The following is an 18,472-nucleotide window of genomic DNA, read 5'->3' as shown; positions in this document are numbered from 1 at the left end:
GAAACATTTGGAGGCATTCTACGGTCCTTCATATGGTCCTGCATATAGTTATGTGGTCTATTGTTGCGTGGTGGATATAGAAATGCATTTCCAACGTATTATTCTTTGCGAATTAGCAAGACCGATGGAAACTTACTAGCTAAGACTCACACATTTTAGCCCTTCTAGACTTGAAGTCACAAGAGTGCAAAGTTTTAATTTACAATTCAGCAATTCATAAATGAAAAATAAACAAATCTTTAAATAAACCACTAGATGTTAGCCCTGGGACACCAATTTGTTTTCAAAGCACTTATAAGACCGGATTGCTGCACTGATGCCACACACACACACACACACACACACACACACAGACACACACACACACACAGAGGGATCAGTCCACACAAGTACTTGTCTTCATCATTCAGATGGTTCATTCGCTGCCACGGTGGAATTGGGCCTTTATTGTCTCGGCTGATCAGCTTGACAGACAGTAATGAAATGAATGACAGAAGATATTTCAGCTGATAAATCCACACTCTGCGTCCACTGGACGAAGTGCAGCGATTAAAATCCCTTATCAAGAAATACTACGCTCTTGAAAGCCTCCTTAGGCTTTTTGGTCAGTGGGCCCATTTGCTGCTTCCTCAATGATGCAGGTTGTTTGTTCACACAGGTGTGTCGCTGCCCCCCCCCAACACGCATCTCATCACTTATCTCAATCTCAGTGTTCCTGACGCCCACGATGTACTATAGTGGACAATTATAGTTAGATAATACAGAAGAACTGATCGTGATGCTGGATTTTGTTTGTACATCGATATAAACCAGAGACCCGTTGCTGGTATTTAATTAAAGAGTAACAAGACTAGTATGAATGGCCACGGTATAAATAGCACGGCCTACGAAAGAAAGCATGTAGCTTTGTGCTCTTGGGATCGCTCCTCACATGTGATGAACGGAAGCCGAGACAGAGCAGCTGTGTAAGTGATGAAGAACGGAGACGCTCCTCAAACCGCCTGGGTCGACTCTCCTGACATGTGGGCTCACATTGCGGCAGCGCAGAAAATGATAAATTGTGCACCAACTCCTTGTGTGGAAGACAACGGCTACCAGGAAAAAAAAAAAAAAAAAAACCTGCGAGGACTACTGGATTGTACTCATTTGTTCTCATTCTGAATTGTTCATCGAAAGTCGACGTGTTTGAGGTGTAACTCCAATATTTACGATGTGCAGCCGTGTCCGATGACGTCACTCAGCTCATCCTGGCACTGGATGAAGCTATTTGGTTCCACCGTGAAAAATAACTGGGGAGACAGAGACACCCTGTGGTCGGTTCGCGGCGTTACATCAACATTTTAAAGGACTCTTAAAAGCTGCAGGTGAAGAGAAACATCCCGCCTCCTCTGACAAATGAGCGAGTGAACGATGCCATCAGGGAAATAAGCGCAGTCCTTTCCACGTGACTCCCTCGGAGTCTCCTTAATCACAGCGATGGAGGCTCAGCAGGGAACCTACCGGGAGGAGGAACCTGATAATTGAGATCTTGATGCTCCAGAGGTGTCTTCTGTAACTTTAAGCTCGACTTTTCTTTTTGTCCAAGTGTGGCCTGTATTAGAATATACAGGGCACATTTTAATGAGGTTGGTGTATTGTTATTTGTGGGAGCCACAGAGCATCCAATATATATATAAAGAGGATTATCTAAAAACAGAAAGAAGAAAAACCATTCAGACGTAAAACAAAGGAAAGTTGTTCCTTTCACACGTCTGGTAACTTTGAATCACTAAGGTCTGCAGGTGTATTGATGTTTATCGACCTAACACATATTGACCCCTTTTCAATGAGGACTTTGTAACCCAGTATTTTTTTATATTAATGTTTTCTCCACCAAATATAAATTTACTTTTTTTTCATGACACATTTTTTCCGTTTTTTTTATATTTGTTCCCAACACATTGTTCCACCTGATTTGACCCAAAATATTGACTTTTTTTATACAAACATTTGGTCAAAAATGTTACTTTTGAATGATTTTAAATTTGTAACCTTTAAATGGTATGTTTCAGTTTGGCACTTTAACGATATTTACCAGGTTTCAACAAATGCTTAGTCATCCATTTCAATTAAATATCAGATTTGAAAAGAACTGCACTTACCGCTGCCTAGAAAAACTCTCCAAAGCAAATTTAAGACTGCAAAAATAAAATGGAGGATGGAGTTTGGCTCTTTTTGTCACTCCATTTCAGATTTAGATTCAGAAGCAGAAGCAGAGTAAACATTTTTAAGGATTTCCACCCTTAGTGCAGAGACAACTTCTTTATTCCTTCAGGGTATTCAAACACAAAGTGAGTTTACAAATGAAACAACCTCAGAATGTCAAATTTGTCCCAAATTAAAAGACTAAACAGCTGTTTTTTTAACTTTAGTTTGATCCACCAAGTAAAAGGAAACAAATGTTAATAAAGAAACCGAATAAAAGACCGTAGACATGATGTTCATCTATCCAATCTTCAAACCAGATCTTTTCGTGTCCTTGTAAATTGCTTTGCAGGAGCTAAAATGACGAGTCATTAAACATGCGTGCACCAACAAAGGCCAGGAGCTCCAAATTGCAACCTTTCACGCCAGGTCCTGCTTGATGTTTTTCTGGGCAGACGCTTTGTGGATCGGATACGAGAGCTGCATGACAGAGTCTGTGTTGGGGCAGCTGTCAAAGTCCAATTGACAGCTCAGCTTTCATCGGCCTCCAGGTTGATGTTGTTACCGAACTTGGCATAGAGCTGGACCTTCAGATCACCCAAAACTTGCTGTATCGCAGACACGCGTTCCTCAAGGCCTTTCACCTCCTGCTCCAGTGTTTCCTGATTGCAGAACAAAAAACTTCTAATTACACGACAACCGCCGACATTTCCTCACGCGAGGCAACCAACTAGGGACATTTCCACAAATCGGTTAGTTATTAGAGGACTCGATAAAAAGATTCGAAAGAAGGCGAAAATGCGATGAAGAAGGAAAACTAAATGAATCCGCTATGAATCCGCAAATCAGTTCATTCTTGAGTCCAAGTGGACGTTTTGTGCCAAATTTGAAGAAATCTGCTCATGTTAATTCATCGGAACAAACGGAATTCAGATCTCCATTTTTAAAAACAGTCCGGGACAGGGACAAATAAACATTAGTTATACATAAACGTTTCTCAGCCAGAGTGGGACAGTATGGGATTCGACATGTTCTTATTTTAAGGAATATTAAAGTGAAAATGTTTTAATGAGAATAAAATATTCAAGTGAACTACTTGATGATGTATTTATGTCAGCCTTGACGAACATAACTCAAGCTCATGTTAGCTCAATCATCATAAGAATTCTCCTCCACAGACCTTTATCTTAATGACTGACTTAATAAGGGTGTTTTACTAATGATTAGAGTCAGAGTCCGACATGTTTTTAAAAGACTACGAAACTTACCTTTGCAGCCTCCAGCATCTCTTGGGTTTCTTCCTGGGTGTGACTGACAAAGACGTCGCCGATTTGATATGGGATCAACAGAGCGTCGTCGTCTAACATCATGAGGTCATCGCTGGCATCCTGCAAGTTCTGAAGCGATTTCTGAAGGGAAACACCAGCGGACCGTTACACTCTCAATTGAGGGTGTTAACAAACATGACTGATTAAGCAAATGCACAACCTTTTAAAAACAAAAAAAACAAAGTAACATTTCAGTGGAATTTTTGTTGATTCATTTTGATGACTGGAACCATGTTAAACTTAAAAAGGTGTTGAAGTAGGTGTGAGGGTAGTTATTGGAAACATTTCTCACTTAACACAGTACAGATTAGGGTTTATTAAACAGATGCTTAAAAGAGAGATTATGCACCTTTTTTCATTAAAACTAATGTTTGGACTCAATCAAAAATGATCATTTAAGAGAAAACAAGTGTCAGGATTTAACTACTTACTCTGGTTATTAGAATAGTCCAGATAATTCTTAAATATGATTTTAGAAAACATATGACCACTTGGTTATCCCTGAGAGGGTGAGGTTTACAACACACACCACTTACTTTCTTTCCTTCTATTTCATTTTTCAGCTCCGTCATCCGATTTGTGTTCCTGGCAAATTTATTGATCTTCTGTTGGTCAGCAAATGTGACGTTCACGTCTTCAACGCCCTACAAGAAAGAGGATAGATGTTTAAAGCTGTCAGCCTTCGAAAAATACATTACTGAAAAACTGTTATCTAGCATAATTCTGAAGTTCTGTTACTTTAAACGTACCACGACATTTCAGACAATATTTCTGAGTTGGGCCAATCTGCAAAATCAGTACCTTTACTATTGAGACTCAAGTATCACCATTATCTTTATGCTGGTGGATTGTCAAGAGCTCTCAGTTCCATAAACACACGAACAAGCTAGCAAGCGCGTGAGCTAGCAAGCTAACGTTAGCACCTAACGGCTGCTAACCCCAGTCGTTGACGTTAGCTACACGAGGGTGTGCCTGCGACCGTCTGAAACCACGACCACCAGCCACTGTGGCCTTTTCCCCCTCTCAAACCCCATTTGCTGTTTAGCGTCAGGCGTCAAAAGATACCTCGACGGTGTGTCCACAAGACACAATTTTCTTTATTTAGTACTTACTACAGGTCCCTTCATGGTGGCTGCCATCACGGCTTCCTCGACTGCACAAAGACTGATGTACTCAACAGAAGGAAATGGCCACAGCGCCACCGAGCGGCCGCCTCAGCGCATGACAGTGAGGATGGTAGAAAAAAGGGGTTGTTTTAGGCCGTTTTTACTGGTTTTCCGCCATTTAGCGGCACATAGTGGTTTCCCCTCGATCACACATGTGCTTTAATAATAAACAATATAATTTGGACACGTAACGTGGTATCAAACATGGTTCTTCATTTCCATCTAAACCAAAAACATAGAGCGCTATTTCAACTAAATGCTGAATTCTGTCTATTTGATTTGAAATTAACATTAATCTTCTAAAAAAATGTGGCGGACGATATGTTCAACAAGTTATTTTATCAACCGAACTGCTGCTCTGAAATGGTTCTACAGCAAACAGTACTTCACCCAAACTCAAATATTTACTGAATACACCTACAGAGCTAGCACCGTACGACTAAATCTAATCCAATTTTGACTAGCTGCAAAGGATGAGAGAAGTTTACCACATCAAAGATAGATACAGCCTTGTGCAACCTGGCAGTTTCATGAGAAAACATTTTTTTTGACAAAACAGTTTACAATTCTATAGTGAGGTGGATTTTTTGCAGTGGAGTGCCACTGAAACATGACTACTGAAAGCAGTAGGCGTTGGTACATCATGAAGAGTTTGCCTGAGGCATCTCAGCTGGGCCTTGAACGATGTCAAATGTGCACAATCCCAACAGGGGAATCCAACTCCCACCTCCATGTGCAGGCCATAGGCTACAATTGAGACATTGTGTTCATGGATTCCTACACTTATCATAATAAGCTCAATAAATGGGCTACTGCGCATTTGACGTTTCTTTTTGAGAAACGTTATCCTTGTAGTTGTTTGTGGTGAAACGCACTCAGACTCGTTTGGTTGACTTGCATAAAGAGGCTTTTGTCAACATGATCAGAGCACATTTATTGCCAAAAGCAGAAGATGAGAATAGTAAAATGAGCAAGTAATCAGCTGATGGACTTAAGTCAGTTTGTCTTTGTCTCCGTTGGTATCGCTGTATTGGAAGGCCCTTAAAGACGTTTACACATGACCCTGTGAAAGTCTGTAAACACAGATGATTTCATTACAGAGCTCTTTGTTCTTCTTGATTAACTGTGATAAGGAAGCAGATAGGTGTTCTTTGCCAATCAAAAAGCTTTTTCTCAAATAATACCAAAGCAATGCTTTACACTTATACGAATAAATATAAACAGCTAATAAGGACCTATATTAAAACATGTTCTACTTAAATATATTGAAACAAGCAGCCCAATACCATATATATTTTGGTTTTGGCAGTCTGGAAGTGTGACACGCCAATATCCTTAATACACATCCTGTTACAAAAATGTGCTGCGTTAACATTGCGTGAGTGATTAGAGGGAACCTACATTATCACGTCGGGGGGGTATAATCAGATCTTTCACAGTGAGATTACCATGAGCTCATTAAAGAGCACCAACCCTCTGTTGGGCTTTTTTACTGGATGAAAACATTTGATTACTTAAAAACGGTCCCACCCATTTCTAAAAGCAAACCGACCGTGTATATAGGCTGCTGCCAACATCCCCCACACACACAGTGAATAGGAACTACATCGCTCTCACAGAATCGTCCATATTTCATTTTTTGTTGAAGGAGGATATCACTTGATTGACTTACGAGAGGTGCAACAAGGTAAGACATTTCATTAATACTGAAGTTAGAAGATATTGTACTGTACACATCTTTTTAACCACTTATGCAGACATTGTTCATTCTCTCCGGGATGTATTTGCTGGTTTGTACATAACAAAACTACGTTTTTGCTTGTTTCTCTTTGTGTTTCAGTTCAGTCTTTGTTTAGAAGCCTGCATCTGTGCGTCTCTACTGGGAGAACCATGGGAAACGAGCACTCCAAGGACAAAGAACAGCCGAACAGGGTAACATTCTAATAAGAGCTGTAATACCTGTAATATAAATAACTTTGCTGCCTCTACATCAGTGGTTGGGATAATACAAAATAGATGTTAGTTGCTTCTTGGCCTAAAATGTGAATCTCCAAGTTTTTCAAAATGTTGAATTGTTCAGGGGTTCATTTACAGGGAAAAAACCCCCCCACTATTTCTGTTAAAATTGTAACCCAGTGTAGAGAGTGTCATGAGCTGTGGAGCATAACACAAACAGACATTTCTTCATTATCTTTTATAGAACGGGAGGATTCCTGAGAAGCATATAAATGGATCAGCAAACGGCCTCTCTGCAAACCTCTCCTCTAACGGCTTGGAGATTTCTGGTGAGTGCATACGTCTTCTCCTTTGCTGGTAAAATATTTACACTGTGTCACTGTTAAACATGTTCCCTTTTGAGAATTCAAAGATGAAAGAAGATTTGTATCCTGTGATCTGTCTCATTGTATCTTGCTCTTTGGGAAAATACTGCACATCAGCAGATCGTCCTATGTGTGTTTTGGATTAGTCTTTTGGACTTTTTTAAGGCTCCGTCAACACAGTGACTCACAGCTGGCCTCTGTCTTGAGACTTCCAGTGTAAACTTTAGGCGTAGTCTCAGATATTGAATAGTAGCCTACTATTTGTCCTGTCATGGAGGGTTTGGTTGGAGTTGCCTTTGCAGCGACAATGGTGCTGTAGGATCTCCACTGGGACTTGACTTTGTCCAAGAGCCAATGTTGACCCTGCAGATAATAATAATAATGTCACTGGGCCCATGTTGACTTCATGAAGCATTGCATGAGTAGATATCATGCATGACTTAAATGTTGCATGCAAAGAGCTTAACGTTGAAGTCAAAGTGAGTAATCATTACGTAAAAGGTAGTTCACATTACAAGAAAACAAACTTAGTCCCAGTTAGTATTATTTTGATAATTTAAAAATACTATATATTGGATCTATGTGTCATGTGCAAATAAACAAGTTTGGTAATTGCAAGAATGAAAAATTTTATTCACATTTCTTCTTTTTTTTGTTTTTTTTGCAGCTAACGGTGAGACCGCAGTCCAGAAAAATAGCGAGCCCTTCTCTTCAAAGCTTGCCACTGAACCAAATGATTTTGTGATTGTGGAATTAGACCGTAAACCTGCTGCCGCTCCAGTTATTTCTGAAATACTTGAAGTCGTCATCCACAAGGAAGAGGTGAAGGAAAGTGAAGAAGATCAAACGGATGCCACAAACCCACTGACGGTGACTACACTTTTCTTGTTTGTTTTCAAGGGTGAAATTCAAATATTGTCTGAGTTGCTTATTTTGACTCAACACTGCAATTTTCTACTGACAAATAAGAGTTTATCCACGACTGGAAAAGAAATCCAGTACTTACTCGTTGAGCAGTTTTACCTTTACCCTAACTCATTCAGTTCTTTCTAAAAACTAAACTGCATGTTTTTGAGCCATCTTTGAGCTTGGTTTTAAAGATGCGACGGAAAGGCGAATCAGCTCCTATTAAGTAAAGGGACTGCATTGAAGATGTTCCTAATTTCATGAGTTTGTTCACACATATTATAGAATAATGCCAGTCAAATATTTTAATGTTTTCCAATCTATAGAAAATTATACATAGATTTGAGCCACTTTCACTGTACAAACCAAAAAAAATAATAATAACCTAATTTCTTTACCTAATTGTTCTCAGTCACAAAGTGATGAAACTCACAGTTGTCATAAGTGTCCCGCAACCACAAACACAGCTGTATTTCATCTAAACACAAATGTTGATTTCCATGATCAAGGAGTCAACCTCAAGTGGAGAAGAAGCTGCCGCAGTGATCATCGCTGTGCAGCTAGAGAGCATTGAGTGTCCACTTCGAAAAGCCGAAACATCGACACAAACAGACGGGATAATCGAAGCAGATATCTCAACCCAAACCGACAAGGACGAAGATGTCACAACCCCCACTAACGCGGCTCCCGTTGAAGACGTAGTCTCCGAGGAGACCGGATCGACTGAAGAGCATCCTCTGAATGCGTCGGCCCGCGTCGCCGCTGACGAGCTTGTTCGGCAAAACGGGGAGTCTTGGACCATCAAGGAAAGAGTGGTGTTGTTTGAAAGCATGGTGCTCCGAGGGGAACGGGCAGAACACACACACGTCGACCACAATCATCCTGAAGGAGAGAGCGTGAAGGGGCGTGATGAGTTAGACTCGTCAGTGACCGCGGACAGAGTTGCTACTGGAGACAATGGCGAGGGATCCGGAGACGTGTCGGTCGACGCGGACGGACCAGGAACACCTCGACAAGACAAACTGGACGATGAGCCCTCACAGAAGGGCAACAGTTGCCCCGAGGATGACATCATCAATGCAGAGGCTCCCAATGAGGAGCTTCCCGTGGGACCAGAAGGTTACGAAGAAGCGGATCCGAGTACTGTAACCGAACACAGCGTTGACCCGATGTGGGAAGCGGCAATCGACGCCCTCTCTCAAGAATTAGAATCCAGCAGCCCGCCTCCCCAGGAGGCCGCAGTGGCCAACGGCTTGCCTCTGATAGAAGAGGTGATCACTGCATCAACCTATGGGGGCTTTTCGGGGGGCCAGGAAGCAAGCATCGGCGTTACAGAGGAGGCGGTCGAGAGGGTCACTGGCGAGACGAACGTAGACGCCACGCAGGCATCGTTCCATCGAATGGAAGCAGTGGCAGAAAGCGTTGAGGAGGAACCTGCAGACGTGCCCCCGATGGACGCCACAGGAGAGAGCGAGCCTCGCGTTGCAGTCCAAGAGAGACTCAAAGACGCCGAGGTTGCACCGGCAGAGGTGCCCGAGGGGCCCGTGGAGGAGAGGTCGAGCCTCCTTGAGCGCCGAACAGAGCCCGGCGCGCCGACCGTCTTCATGGAGGCAATGGAAGATGGAGTGACGGGACAGATGGCGCATGAAACAGATACTTCTGCTGTGGTGGACTCCCAGACTACCACTTCAGACGAGTCTATGTCAGAGAGTTTCGATGCTGTTCTCGAGGCCATCGTGGAGGAAATCATTAACGAAGACGTTTTCTCAGCTGACCTCGTGACTCCAGACGAGGTGTCACCAGAGGTCTCTGCAGAGGAAGCGGCTGATGAGGACGCAGGGAAGGAATCAAGCGTGAACTCTTCGGGTTCAACAGTGGACTCACAGAGTGTCACGAGCACAGAGATAGAGGCTTTGGCTGTGAGTTTGCAGTCGGCTTGTAAATCAGTTGTTGAAGAATCAACGAATAGGCACGGTGCCTTAATGCTCCCTTCATCGGGTTACAGCATCACGGTCACTGTTCACGTAGCCCCAAAGCAAGAACACCAGTAAAACGCTGTTTGAATTGTCTGAACTTTTTTGTTGAAAATGATCGGTCTGCCTCCAGGAGTTTAATGATGTGCAATAGTAATTATAACCCAATTGTAAAATGAATAGTGTTTTATCATAACAAGCAAAAAGTCCCTCTGTTTTTATGCATCATCAACACTTTTCCAATAAAATGACAAATGAAACCATTCAGCCTTTTCTTCATTATCTGTTTGCATTCCTTTGGTCGCTGACCTTGTAAAAAATGAATCAGAAATGTAGATGTTATTAGATTCACTAATAATCTTAAAATCAAGGTTGGTTAAAGATAACCCAGCATCAAAACACAGCAAAGGTATTTGCGTTTCCTGACATTCTTCTCTCTGGTCAAAACTCTCACACATTGTTGCATAGCAATGAGTGAGGGGTGGGACACACGCATTAATAAAAGGCTGATTGTTGACAGTGCCCCGAGTAGGCAGAGGCATGGTTGGAATTGTGTACTCCCATCTCAATGCTGCGATTAAGACCCTCACTGCTTGCATTATAAGCTACGCTGCTCTAACGCAATTCTCAAAGGCTAATTCTTTGTGATGGTGTATAGGAGACAGCTAAGCGAAAGCAAGAGTCAGAATCATTGACGGAGCCAGAGAGTGTGACTCCTGCATCTGACGAGGGAAACCAGGAGGACAATAACCCAGAAGAGAATCCAGTTATGAACTTCTTCAAATCACTAGTAAGTGACGCCATTGGAGAATTAAGTGTGGTTTATGTGCACTTGGCATTTGTAATTGCTTGTAAAATTAGATAGCTCTTGGGGGAATGAGTTGAATTATTGCTTTGATCAAAAGTGAATCCACCTTTGTTAATGCCAGCTATTACTGAAGGAAGACAACCGCTAAAACAACCATTACGATAAGTAGTGTTTGAATTTTTACTGCAGAAATGTATGAATTTGCCTGATAAAGAGTGGAAAACCATTTATAGAATTATTGTTGGGGTATATATATATATAAAGAATGTATGGCAGCAAAGGTATCCATTGCAAAATGTGCCATGATCACAGCGCCTGATGGAAAAGCAGACAAGCAGCTATTGTATCTCTTTTGGATTCATGCTGTTTTAAAGAGTTACCATCGCACTAGCCCCATGCTAATCAAGTCTCTGAACATGCAGGAATGTGTCGGGCCTATTGTTCAGCCCATCGGGTGAGCTCACAAGGGAGGCCTGTGCGTTTGGAAGTTGAGATTTGTGAAGATAGAGCGAGGGCAGGCCTACGCCATCTCCGGGAGCACAATGGCTATCACAATGACAGCGCACGTACTGTATGTGCTCTGTCAGGGACCTCAGGGTGCCTCAGTCAGCTTATCATAAAGGCCCATGTCTGCATTCACACTGCACTGACCCTGCTTTGCACTGCAGCTCGACGGTTTTGTCAAATTGAGATTTAACAAAGGTGGATATTGTGTGACGTGAACAAAAATTGATTGAAAGCGGTTAATTGTTCCTTCTTTGTTACACAGACGACTTCCAAAATAACCAAAAAGGAAACAGCTGCTCCTGCTGCCGTAAAAGACCAGGTGACACAGATGTTTATGAAGGATTACATCGCTTCATAAACCCTTTTATATTCATTCATTCATTATGACGGTAACACCAATGGATTAGTCAGAAGAGTTCCCACTTACTTTGACTTCCTTTCAATAACCATATTATATATAACAATTGTTCTGATTTAAAAAAGCCAGATCAGTGAGCTCAGTAATGTTTGGGGTAGATTATTTAATAGTATGTGCTGGAATTTGTTTTTCCTTTTTCCTTACCTTGTATAGATGTCTGTTTGATATTTCTGATGCCCAAAAACACTTAATTTCTAAAGAACCAATAGCTTCTCCAAACTATTTATAGGACATTACAAGCTTTTTTGCATGTTTTTTTTTGCATCAGTTTAACGTTATTTCTCACTGCTTCCCTTTTTCTGTTGCAAAATAGTCCCAGAAGGAGAACCAACCAGCAGCAACCACTACAGTGAGCACAATGCCCAAATAGTGTTTTATTTCCCTAAAAAGAATATGTTTGTCGGGCATATTTGGATTCAGTTTAGTTCCAGAAGTTCTGCTTTATTTTCTAATGTTTTTTTCTTACTAATTAATTTTGAAATAGTTTATGTTGGATGAATACTTAGTCGCTAAACTGGATGAATCACTGTATTTATCTTATCATACCTAAAATTGGTGTAAAAGGCGTGCAGTGGTAAAGGTGATCGTGTGCATTGCTTTAACAACCTCTCTCTCTTGAATAGGTCGCACAAGTGTCTGAGCCGCCTGCAGCACCCAAAGGAATGTCTATCCCACCACCACCTCCTCCAGAGCCACCCAAAATGGATTTCAAGGCAGAACCAGCTGCTAAACCTGTCAAACCCACACCAAAAGAAGAACCAAAAGCCGTTGCCAAGCAGCCCGAGTCCTCAAAAGGAAAATCAGCCAAAGATACTCTAAGCAAACTTTTCCGTTCAAAGGTAAATTAACAACAAACTGGAGCTTGCAAGACAAGATCATGAAGGTTATGTCCATAGGGAGTCCATAGATAAATCAGATTATAACTCAGTGTGAAATATATGTGAATGTGAGGTTCTGCTACGGTCCAGGGTGCTCCAGCATGTGGAGACAAGGCCCCCTCCAGTGGTACAGTGTCACGTTATTATGTTCTCAAAGTGACCATGGCTCATCCTGTTACTAACAGAACAAGAGCTGGTTTGTCCGGATGAGGCTGAAACAGGAAAATTTGCTGTTTCCATATCGGAACCTGCTGCAAATGTGTCAGCTTTTAACTTTATCCAGGCAAATAGGGTTTTGGCTTTTTTTCCTAGTCTTTCAAAATTTTGACTTTGCCGCCAGTCCCTCAGTAAATTATCCTCGCATTAGTGCAGCTGTTTCTACCACATTCCATATTTCCATAATACATTACATTCCCAACATCTAAATTGCATTCATGAATTATTTAGCAACACTGTGTTTCGTTTTGGGAAGTAGAATTATCTGGCTTACTTGCCAAGAGGTTAGATGAGGGGATCAATAGCACCATGGTTTCTGTAAGCTAAGTATGGAGTTAGAATCAGACCATTAGCTTAGCACAACGGCTATTTGTGTGCTTTGGCAAGGAGCCGTACTGGCTTCCAGTATTCATGCTGTGCTAAGTGGGGTTTTGACCTGCCAACTTTTGATGAAATATAATAATTTCCCAAAAAAAAGTCACATTATTCATTTTTATTAGTTAGCATCCATTGCTAGGCTAACATACAAAGTACAACATACAAAAAAATGTTCTTCCTTTTCTGTTGTGTTAGCTTCTTACTAACAACGATTCCCCGCTGTCCTGCAGAGAAACAAGGAGTCCCCAACAAAGGCAGACATTGAAGTAGACGTACAACAAGTTGTAGACGTAGAGGTAAACCAGAGAGCATGCCCAATCTTCTATTCGGGGATTGCTAATGTGTTTTAATGCAAGTTTTAATCGCACATTTAACTCTTGTTTTGAATCCTCTTATAATTACATTTGCGGTCAGAAAATCAGGCCAGATTATGCAAATTACAGCACGTGTTCTTGTCCATCTTAATTTGCATCTCATAAATAAAAAATAAATAAGTAGCTTTGCTCTGCAGGAGACACCAGTGGAAGCTCCTGAGCCAGTTGTTGTAGAAGTCAAGGTAAATCAAAAGAGAGTTGTTAATTTGGGGCTTAAGGGTAGATTATGTGATTATATTACATCACCATGTTCTACACTGCAAAGAAATTCAATGAAATTGACATGTTCTTGTTCATCTGCATTTGCTCAGAGTGAAAATAATGTTGACACCCATGACTCAGCAGAGCAGGTGGCCCAGCCAGTTTTACAAGCACAGGTAAATCAGCAGGAAGTGCTTGGGAAAATGAAATCCTCTTCACTCTGCAGGCAACTCTGACACAATGTTGTTGATCTTGAATCAAAAAACGATCAGTAAATTGTTTAGCATTTGCTCTCATTATTCAAATCTTTGCTTTATACAAAAGGGATTTTATCCATTTCTATCACCTATTTTTGTTGCATTTCATGCAGCTATTAAATTGGTGGGAAAATAAATAATTCCCTTTCCTGCAGATGGTGGCAGCTGTATCACAGCCCATGGTAGCGGCGGAGGTAAATCAACAGTTTGGGATCTTCTGCCCTTCATGCTTTTGCCGAGAGTTAAATGAGAAGAACGCTCTCATCTCTGTCTGTTAAATCTGAGACGTCAGATAGTAGCAGATTAGATTAGATTAGATTAGTTTAGTTTGTTTTTTGTTCGATAATCATAGAAAATATATTTTTTTGTACCAAAGAGAGAAACATATTCTGACTTTTGCATGGGGGACAAAGATGGTTTTGAGCTTTTTCCATTCTTAGTGAAACCTTAAGTCAAAGGTGTCCATACAGCACATGAGAGATATTAAAAATGGTATCGGTATTCTCATCACTTTGAAAGAAAGAAAATTCCCTCATTTTCCCGATGTGTCGACGTATTACATTTAAGGGAAGAGTCTTCAGTGGAGACATTCACTTTACTATTTCATTTCTTTCCTTAAAGAAAGTGACATTATACACTTATGTGCATGGCGCAGCGGGTGTCTTCACTTACAGGGACTGGTTCTTATCACATTCTTTCACCTCCTTTTCTGCTCTGATTCTGCCTGGAATCCCCCCCCCCCCCCCTTACTCCTTCTTTTTATTTCACAGATGGCAGAATGCTTCCCTTATACTCCGTCCGCCTCAATGCTGCTCCTAATGCTTAAGTACCTCATGTGTATTTTCTTTTCTGCTGTTTTGATAAAAGAAGGTGGATTCTTCAAAAGCTGGCACTTTGGAGGCTGCAGCAAAACCAGAACCGCCACCCCCTGTGCAGGAAACAAAGAAAACTGCCTCAACATCCTCCTTCTTTTCTCTCTTCAAGCCTAAAGTAAGGGGCTGTTTACGTATTCACGTTTTTTTTTCTCAATGTCTGAGAATAAATTGTAGAAAAATTAAAGTACAAAAAGTAAGATATTCATGTGAATTTTGAAGTACTATTAGACCACATGACCACAAAAGCTCGGCTCCTCAGGAGAACAACTGGAGTGGTAAATAGAGTAAAATTACCTCTGGAGAATAGATTGATTATTCCAGAGTAATTTCAGCAATTACATCTGGTATTGAAGTGCTCTCAAACCATTTTTTTGTCAAGGCCATTTTTATATTATTGTCAAGAATCCTAACAGTGCTTCTACACACATCGCTTGTGATGTTCGGTGCGGCCACTGAGACCCACTGCCTCAACAACAACTAACAACTAAACACGTTACACCTGATCTTATCGGGCGGAGCACTGGAATAATTCGGGTCCTTCATAATGCACCGCAACACTTACAGGCCGCTGATCCCAAAAAGGCGAGTCCAGCCCCGGCTGCAGCCGCAGAGACAGTGAAAGCCAAGGAGGAACCCAAAGCAGCCGCCAAGTCATCAGAGGCCGTTGTAGATAATAAGCCTGCTTCAGTGGCCTCCCAGGCCGGAGGTGCTGCAGCCAATGAGCCCAAAAAACTGGAGAAGAGGAACTCCATCCATCAGTTCTTTAAGATTCTGGTAAAGAAAGGATCACTTGTCCCTAGACTTGGCAAATTGTTCTTTAAGATTTAACTTAAATAAACCTGCATTTTGCAACGTTGTGAAGATACATCTCCACTAGGAGGCAGTAGCTACTCATTAGGTAACTAAATTGTTGGGTACTGTTTTAACATTTTTGTGATTTTTTTTCCTCCACTTTGGTTTTAATGACTTAGAGTTAATAGGTTTGACTTCATATTTCACACGGCGTTCTGGGCTGTTTAGTTTCATGAAACAATTCTCGTGAGAAATTGAGGAAGTGCAACCGAAATGTAAATGAATTTCTAATGGCTTATATATGTAGTCATATACAAGAGTCTTTAGAGAAAGGAAAAGTAGATATTGAGATATCGCAATGACACATTTTATCCCATTTAAATTTCAGGGTCAGAAGCGTAACTCGACAGACGCTGGGATCCAGACAGAGACGATCGCTGTCCCTCCGGCACCTGAGAAGGTCAAATGAACCCAAAAGCAAGAGTGAAGTTCCTCTGTACAGACTCCTTCTCTTTTTCTTGCTACTCAGTTGCTTACTCAGTCTTTATGTGCCTCATCTGTCTCATTATTCTTTAAACTCTTATTGCATTGCTTTAACTACATTTTGATTTGGTTATCGTTCACAAAGCTACAATTTGCATGGAAAAGTGAGTGGAAAAGCAAAGGCAAGTAGTCGGAAAGACGCACAGCGGCTAGTTGCACAAGTGCTGATTTGAAATGGTCCATGGTGAGGTTGTTGGGATTTATACAGCATATACATATTGTATTTGGGTCATGTAAATTCCTTGACAAGTATAGCAAAATGAGTGTGAAAGCTTTCCTGCAGACATTTAATGTAACTTCTCTCTGTTCTTTCACATGCAATAGAAGGTAAACGGTATCGCTTTTAGCATTGTGTTTGTCATAAACATTTTTAAAAGGTTCTATTTTTTACAGTTCACACAACAACAAAAAATCACGCAGCTGTGGCAGTGCAGAGGTTCCCATGAAATTGCATAGCACTTAAATCCATATATCATATATTGACATTAACAGCTCTAAAAAAGAGCAAATAAGAGGAGCATCTTAGCTTAACAAAAAGCACTTAACTTTGCTATGTAGACTAAAGCACATGCGCACGTATTCTAACAGTCAAGTGTCTGTATTGGTGTGAGGGGAACTGGCTATAAGCTTAAAAAATCCATCTGGTGTAAAAAAGGTGTTGTGTAGATGTGTCCTTGTGGTATGTTTTTGCAGTTCTTATTACTCACAGTGGTTCAGCTTTTCATTTGAACGCAGCTCTTCTGTGCCATGTAACTCAATGGAAGTCTTGTGGTGTCAGTCACTTGTATTTGGCATTAGGAGCAAATAATATCATGCTTTTGGTGGCCTTGCTTTATGCATGCATGTGTGTGTGTGTGTGTGTGTGTGTGTGTGTAGCTATCTTGAAGACAATAAATATGTTCATCATTCACGTATGTGCACGGCAACCGGGAAACCGTGTGAAAAATCACCGGGTGTTGCAACATCCGCAAAAATATGCAGCTCAGCAAGTTTGGCAAAAAAGAATCACACATCAGATCTATAATAATTCTTTTAATTCACACTCAACCAAACTCACGGGGCGCGACACATGAGTCCTACCTTCAGTATGTTGGGCGTCGGGGGAAAATACTGCGAGCCTTACTCATCCATGAGTTTATTTTGTTGGCTGAAAGACAGGTGACGGGCAGGGCACCGCAGAGCAGACCGCCATCTGTAACCTTTGACGGTCCGACACTATCAAATACTACTTTTTATTTAGAGTCCCCGAGACACCTTAGAGATAAAAAAAGTAAAGATGTAAAACCAGATCTAAGGAATTGTATGTTTCAGGTAAAGGAATGCCCTCACATATTCTATTACCATTTATGATGTAATTCCAATGATGGATAACACAGTGCGCAGTCTTTGGAAGGATGTGTTTTAAATAGTAATGTCTGAGACCCACCATTCAGCCCGCCATTAAGTGATGAGTCGCGGCCCCCTTAAAGGCATAACTCACCGCTGCTCCTTTATTCTTACTCTTTTTGCGTTTGCCCTCTATAATCGTTGTGATCATTTTATATTGTGCATCAAAGTAATTGCCGTGGCACTTAGGGAGAAAACGTGAGGTATTGCCTGCACTGTGTCAGCCATGTGGTCAAGTCCTCTCCCCCCTGGGGATTGTTTTAAACTAAGATGAATACATGACTCTTTGCCAACTGTATTGCTCAAGTGTGAAATTCACCACTAACATTCTCTTAAAATAAAACACTTCTCAGTACCCACGCTGCAAACTCGCCGCCGCTTCCTGATGTCTTCATGCTTTTATTAGCAAATTCACTCTGTGAAAAAAACTGTGCCAATAATGAAACAGCGGCGAGTCCCTACACGCACTACCCCCAGAAGCACGAGGGATCGTTTAAAGGGAAACCCTTTACACCCTTTTTCCGTACAATCAGACTCAATCCCTCCTTCGGGAGATGGAGACGGAGACGAATGGGAATGGAAAGATTGCACGCCGTGCACGAGATCCGCTTGACCACCGCGTTGCCCGCAGGTTCATCCCGGGACAATGGCCGTGCCTGTGTGACGGGGGAACAGTGGCCAGGGAGGCCTGACAGGAGGCCCGCTGTCAGCACTAATGTGGATCACGGCACTGCTCGCTAGTAAAAAGGTCTGTTCTGTTAAGCAAACGTTAGGGGGACACAATTCCAGGGACCGGCGGGGGGAGGGGGGGGGTAGTCGCAGATTCCGAACAAATTAATAGCAGTGAATTCTACAGGCGGGTGCGAGTCACTTTAAGCAGGTCCTACTGACCTGATGTGAGTGTTTGTGGGCACTGCATTCTAATGCAGATGCTCCCCAGTGACCTTTAGGGGGTCTTTTC

At 41.6% G+C, this 18,472-nt stretch overlaps 2 protein-coding genes across 5 annotated transcripts; one reads left to right on the top strand and one right to left on the bottom strand.

Moving 5' to 3' along the window:
- Positions 1-2,288: 2,288 nt before the first annotated feature.
- Positions 2,289-4,770, bottom strand: pfdn4 (prefoldin subunit 4). Its single transcript, XM_037480778.2, has 4 exons — positions 4,625-4,770; positions 4,049-4,156; positions 3,453-3,593; positions 2,289-2,846 (listed from the first exon to the last, which is right to left on the bottom strand). The coding sequence occupies exons 1-4, from the start codon at positions 4,649-4,651 to the stop codon at positions 2,715-2,717; spliced, it is 408 nt and encodes a 135-aa protein (XP_037336675.1). The 5' UTR covers positions 4,652-4,770; the 3' UTR covers positions 2,289-2,714.
- A 1,489-nt stretch (positions 4,771-6,259) lies between these two features.
- Positions 6,260-17,884, top strand: bcas1 (brain enriched myelin associated protein 1). 4 transcript variants are annotated; one of them, XM_062565474.1, is made up of 15 exons: positions 6,260-6,365; positions 6,519-6,610; positions 6,879-6,963; positions 7,667-7,869; positions 10,537-10,668; positions 11,456-11,512; positions 11,925-11,960; positions 12,235-12,450; positions 13,314-13,379; positions 13,595-13,639; positions 13,769-13,834; positions 14,071-14,109; positions 14,783-14,905; positions 15,355-15,564; positions 15,971-17,884. In XM_062565474.1, exons 2-15 carry the CDS (start codon positions 6,569-6,571, stop codon positions 16,049-16,051), a joined length of 1,401 nt encoding a protein of 466 aa, XP_062421458.1. In that variant the 5' UTR covers positions 6,260-6,365; positions 6,519-6,568; the 3' UTR covers positions 16,052-17,884. The 4 variants fall into 4 exon arrangements, with proteins under 4 accessions (XP_062421458.1, XP_062421452.1, XP_062421455.1 ...); XM_062565468.1 differs by having other exon boundaries at positions 13,595-13,834; XM_062565471.1 differs by lacking the exon at positions 11,925-11,960 and having other exon boundaries at positions 13,595-13,834.
- Positions 17,885-18,472: the final 588 nt, after the last annotated feature.

Source organism: Pungitius pungitius, chromosome 1 (assembly GCF_949316345.1).
Source record: "Pungitius pungitius chromosome 1, fPunPun2.1, whole genome shotgun sequence".
NCBI classification, from domain to species: Eukaryota; Metazoa; Chordata; class Actinopteri; order Perciformes; family Gasterosteidae; genus Pungitius; species Pungitius pungitius.
Note: the sequence above shows the minus strand (reverse complement) of the source record. Positions and strands in the feature narration are given on the sequence as shown.

Coding starts and splice junctions, on each gene's coding strand:
- pfdn4 (XM_037480778.2), bottom strand. CDS start 4,651: ATGGCAGCCACCATGAAGGGACCTGTA. Junction 4,157..4,624: donor CCACCATGAAGGGACCTGTA/GTAAGTACTAAA, acceptor TCTTTCTTGTAG/GGCGTTGAAGACGTGAACGT. Junction 2,847..3,452: donor AGATGCTGGAGGCTGCAAAG/GTAAGTTTCGTA, acceptor TTCTGCAATCAG/GAAACACTGGAGCAGGAGGT.
- bcas1 (XM_062565468.1), top strand. CDS start 6,569: ATGGGAAACGAGCACTCCAAGGACAAAGAACAGCCGAACAGG. Junction 7,870..10,536: donor ATGCCACAAACCCACTGACG/GTGACTACACTT, acceptor GATGGTGTATAG/GAGACAGCTAAGCGAAAGCA. Junction 10,669..11,455: donor TGAACTTCTTCAAATCACTA/GTAAGTGACGCC, acceptor TTTGTTACACAG/ACGACTTCCAAAATAACCAA.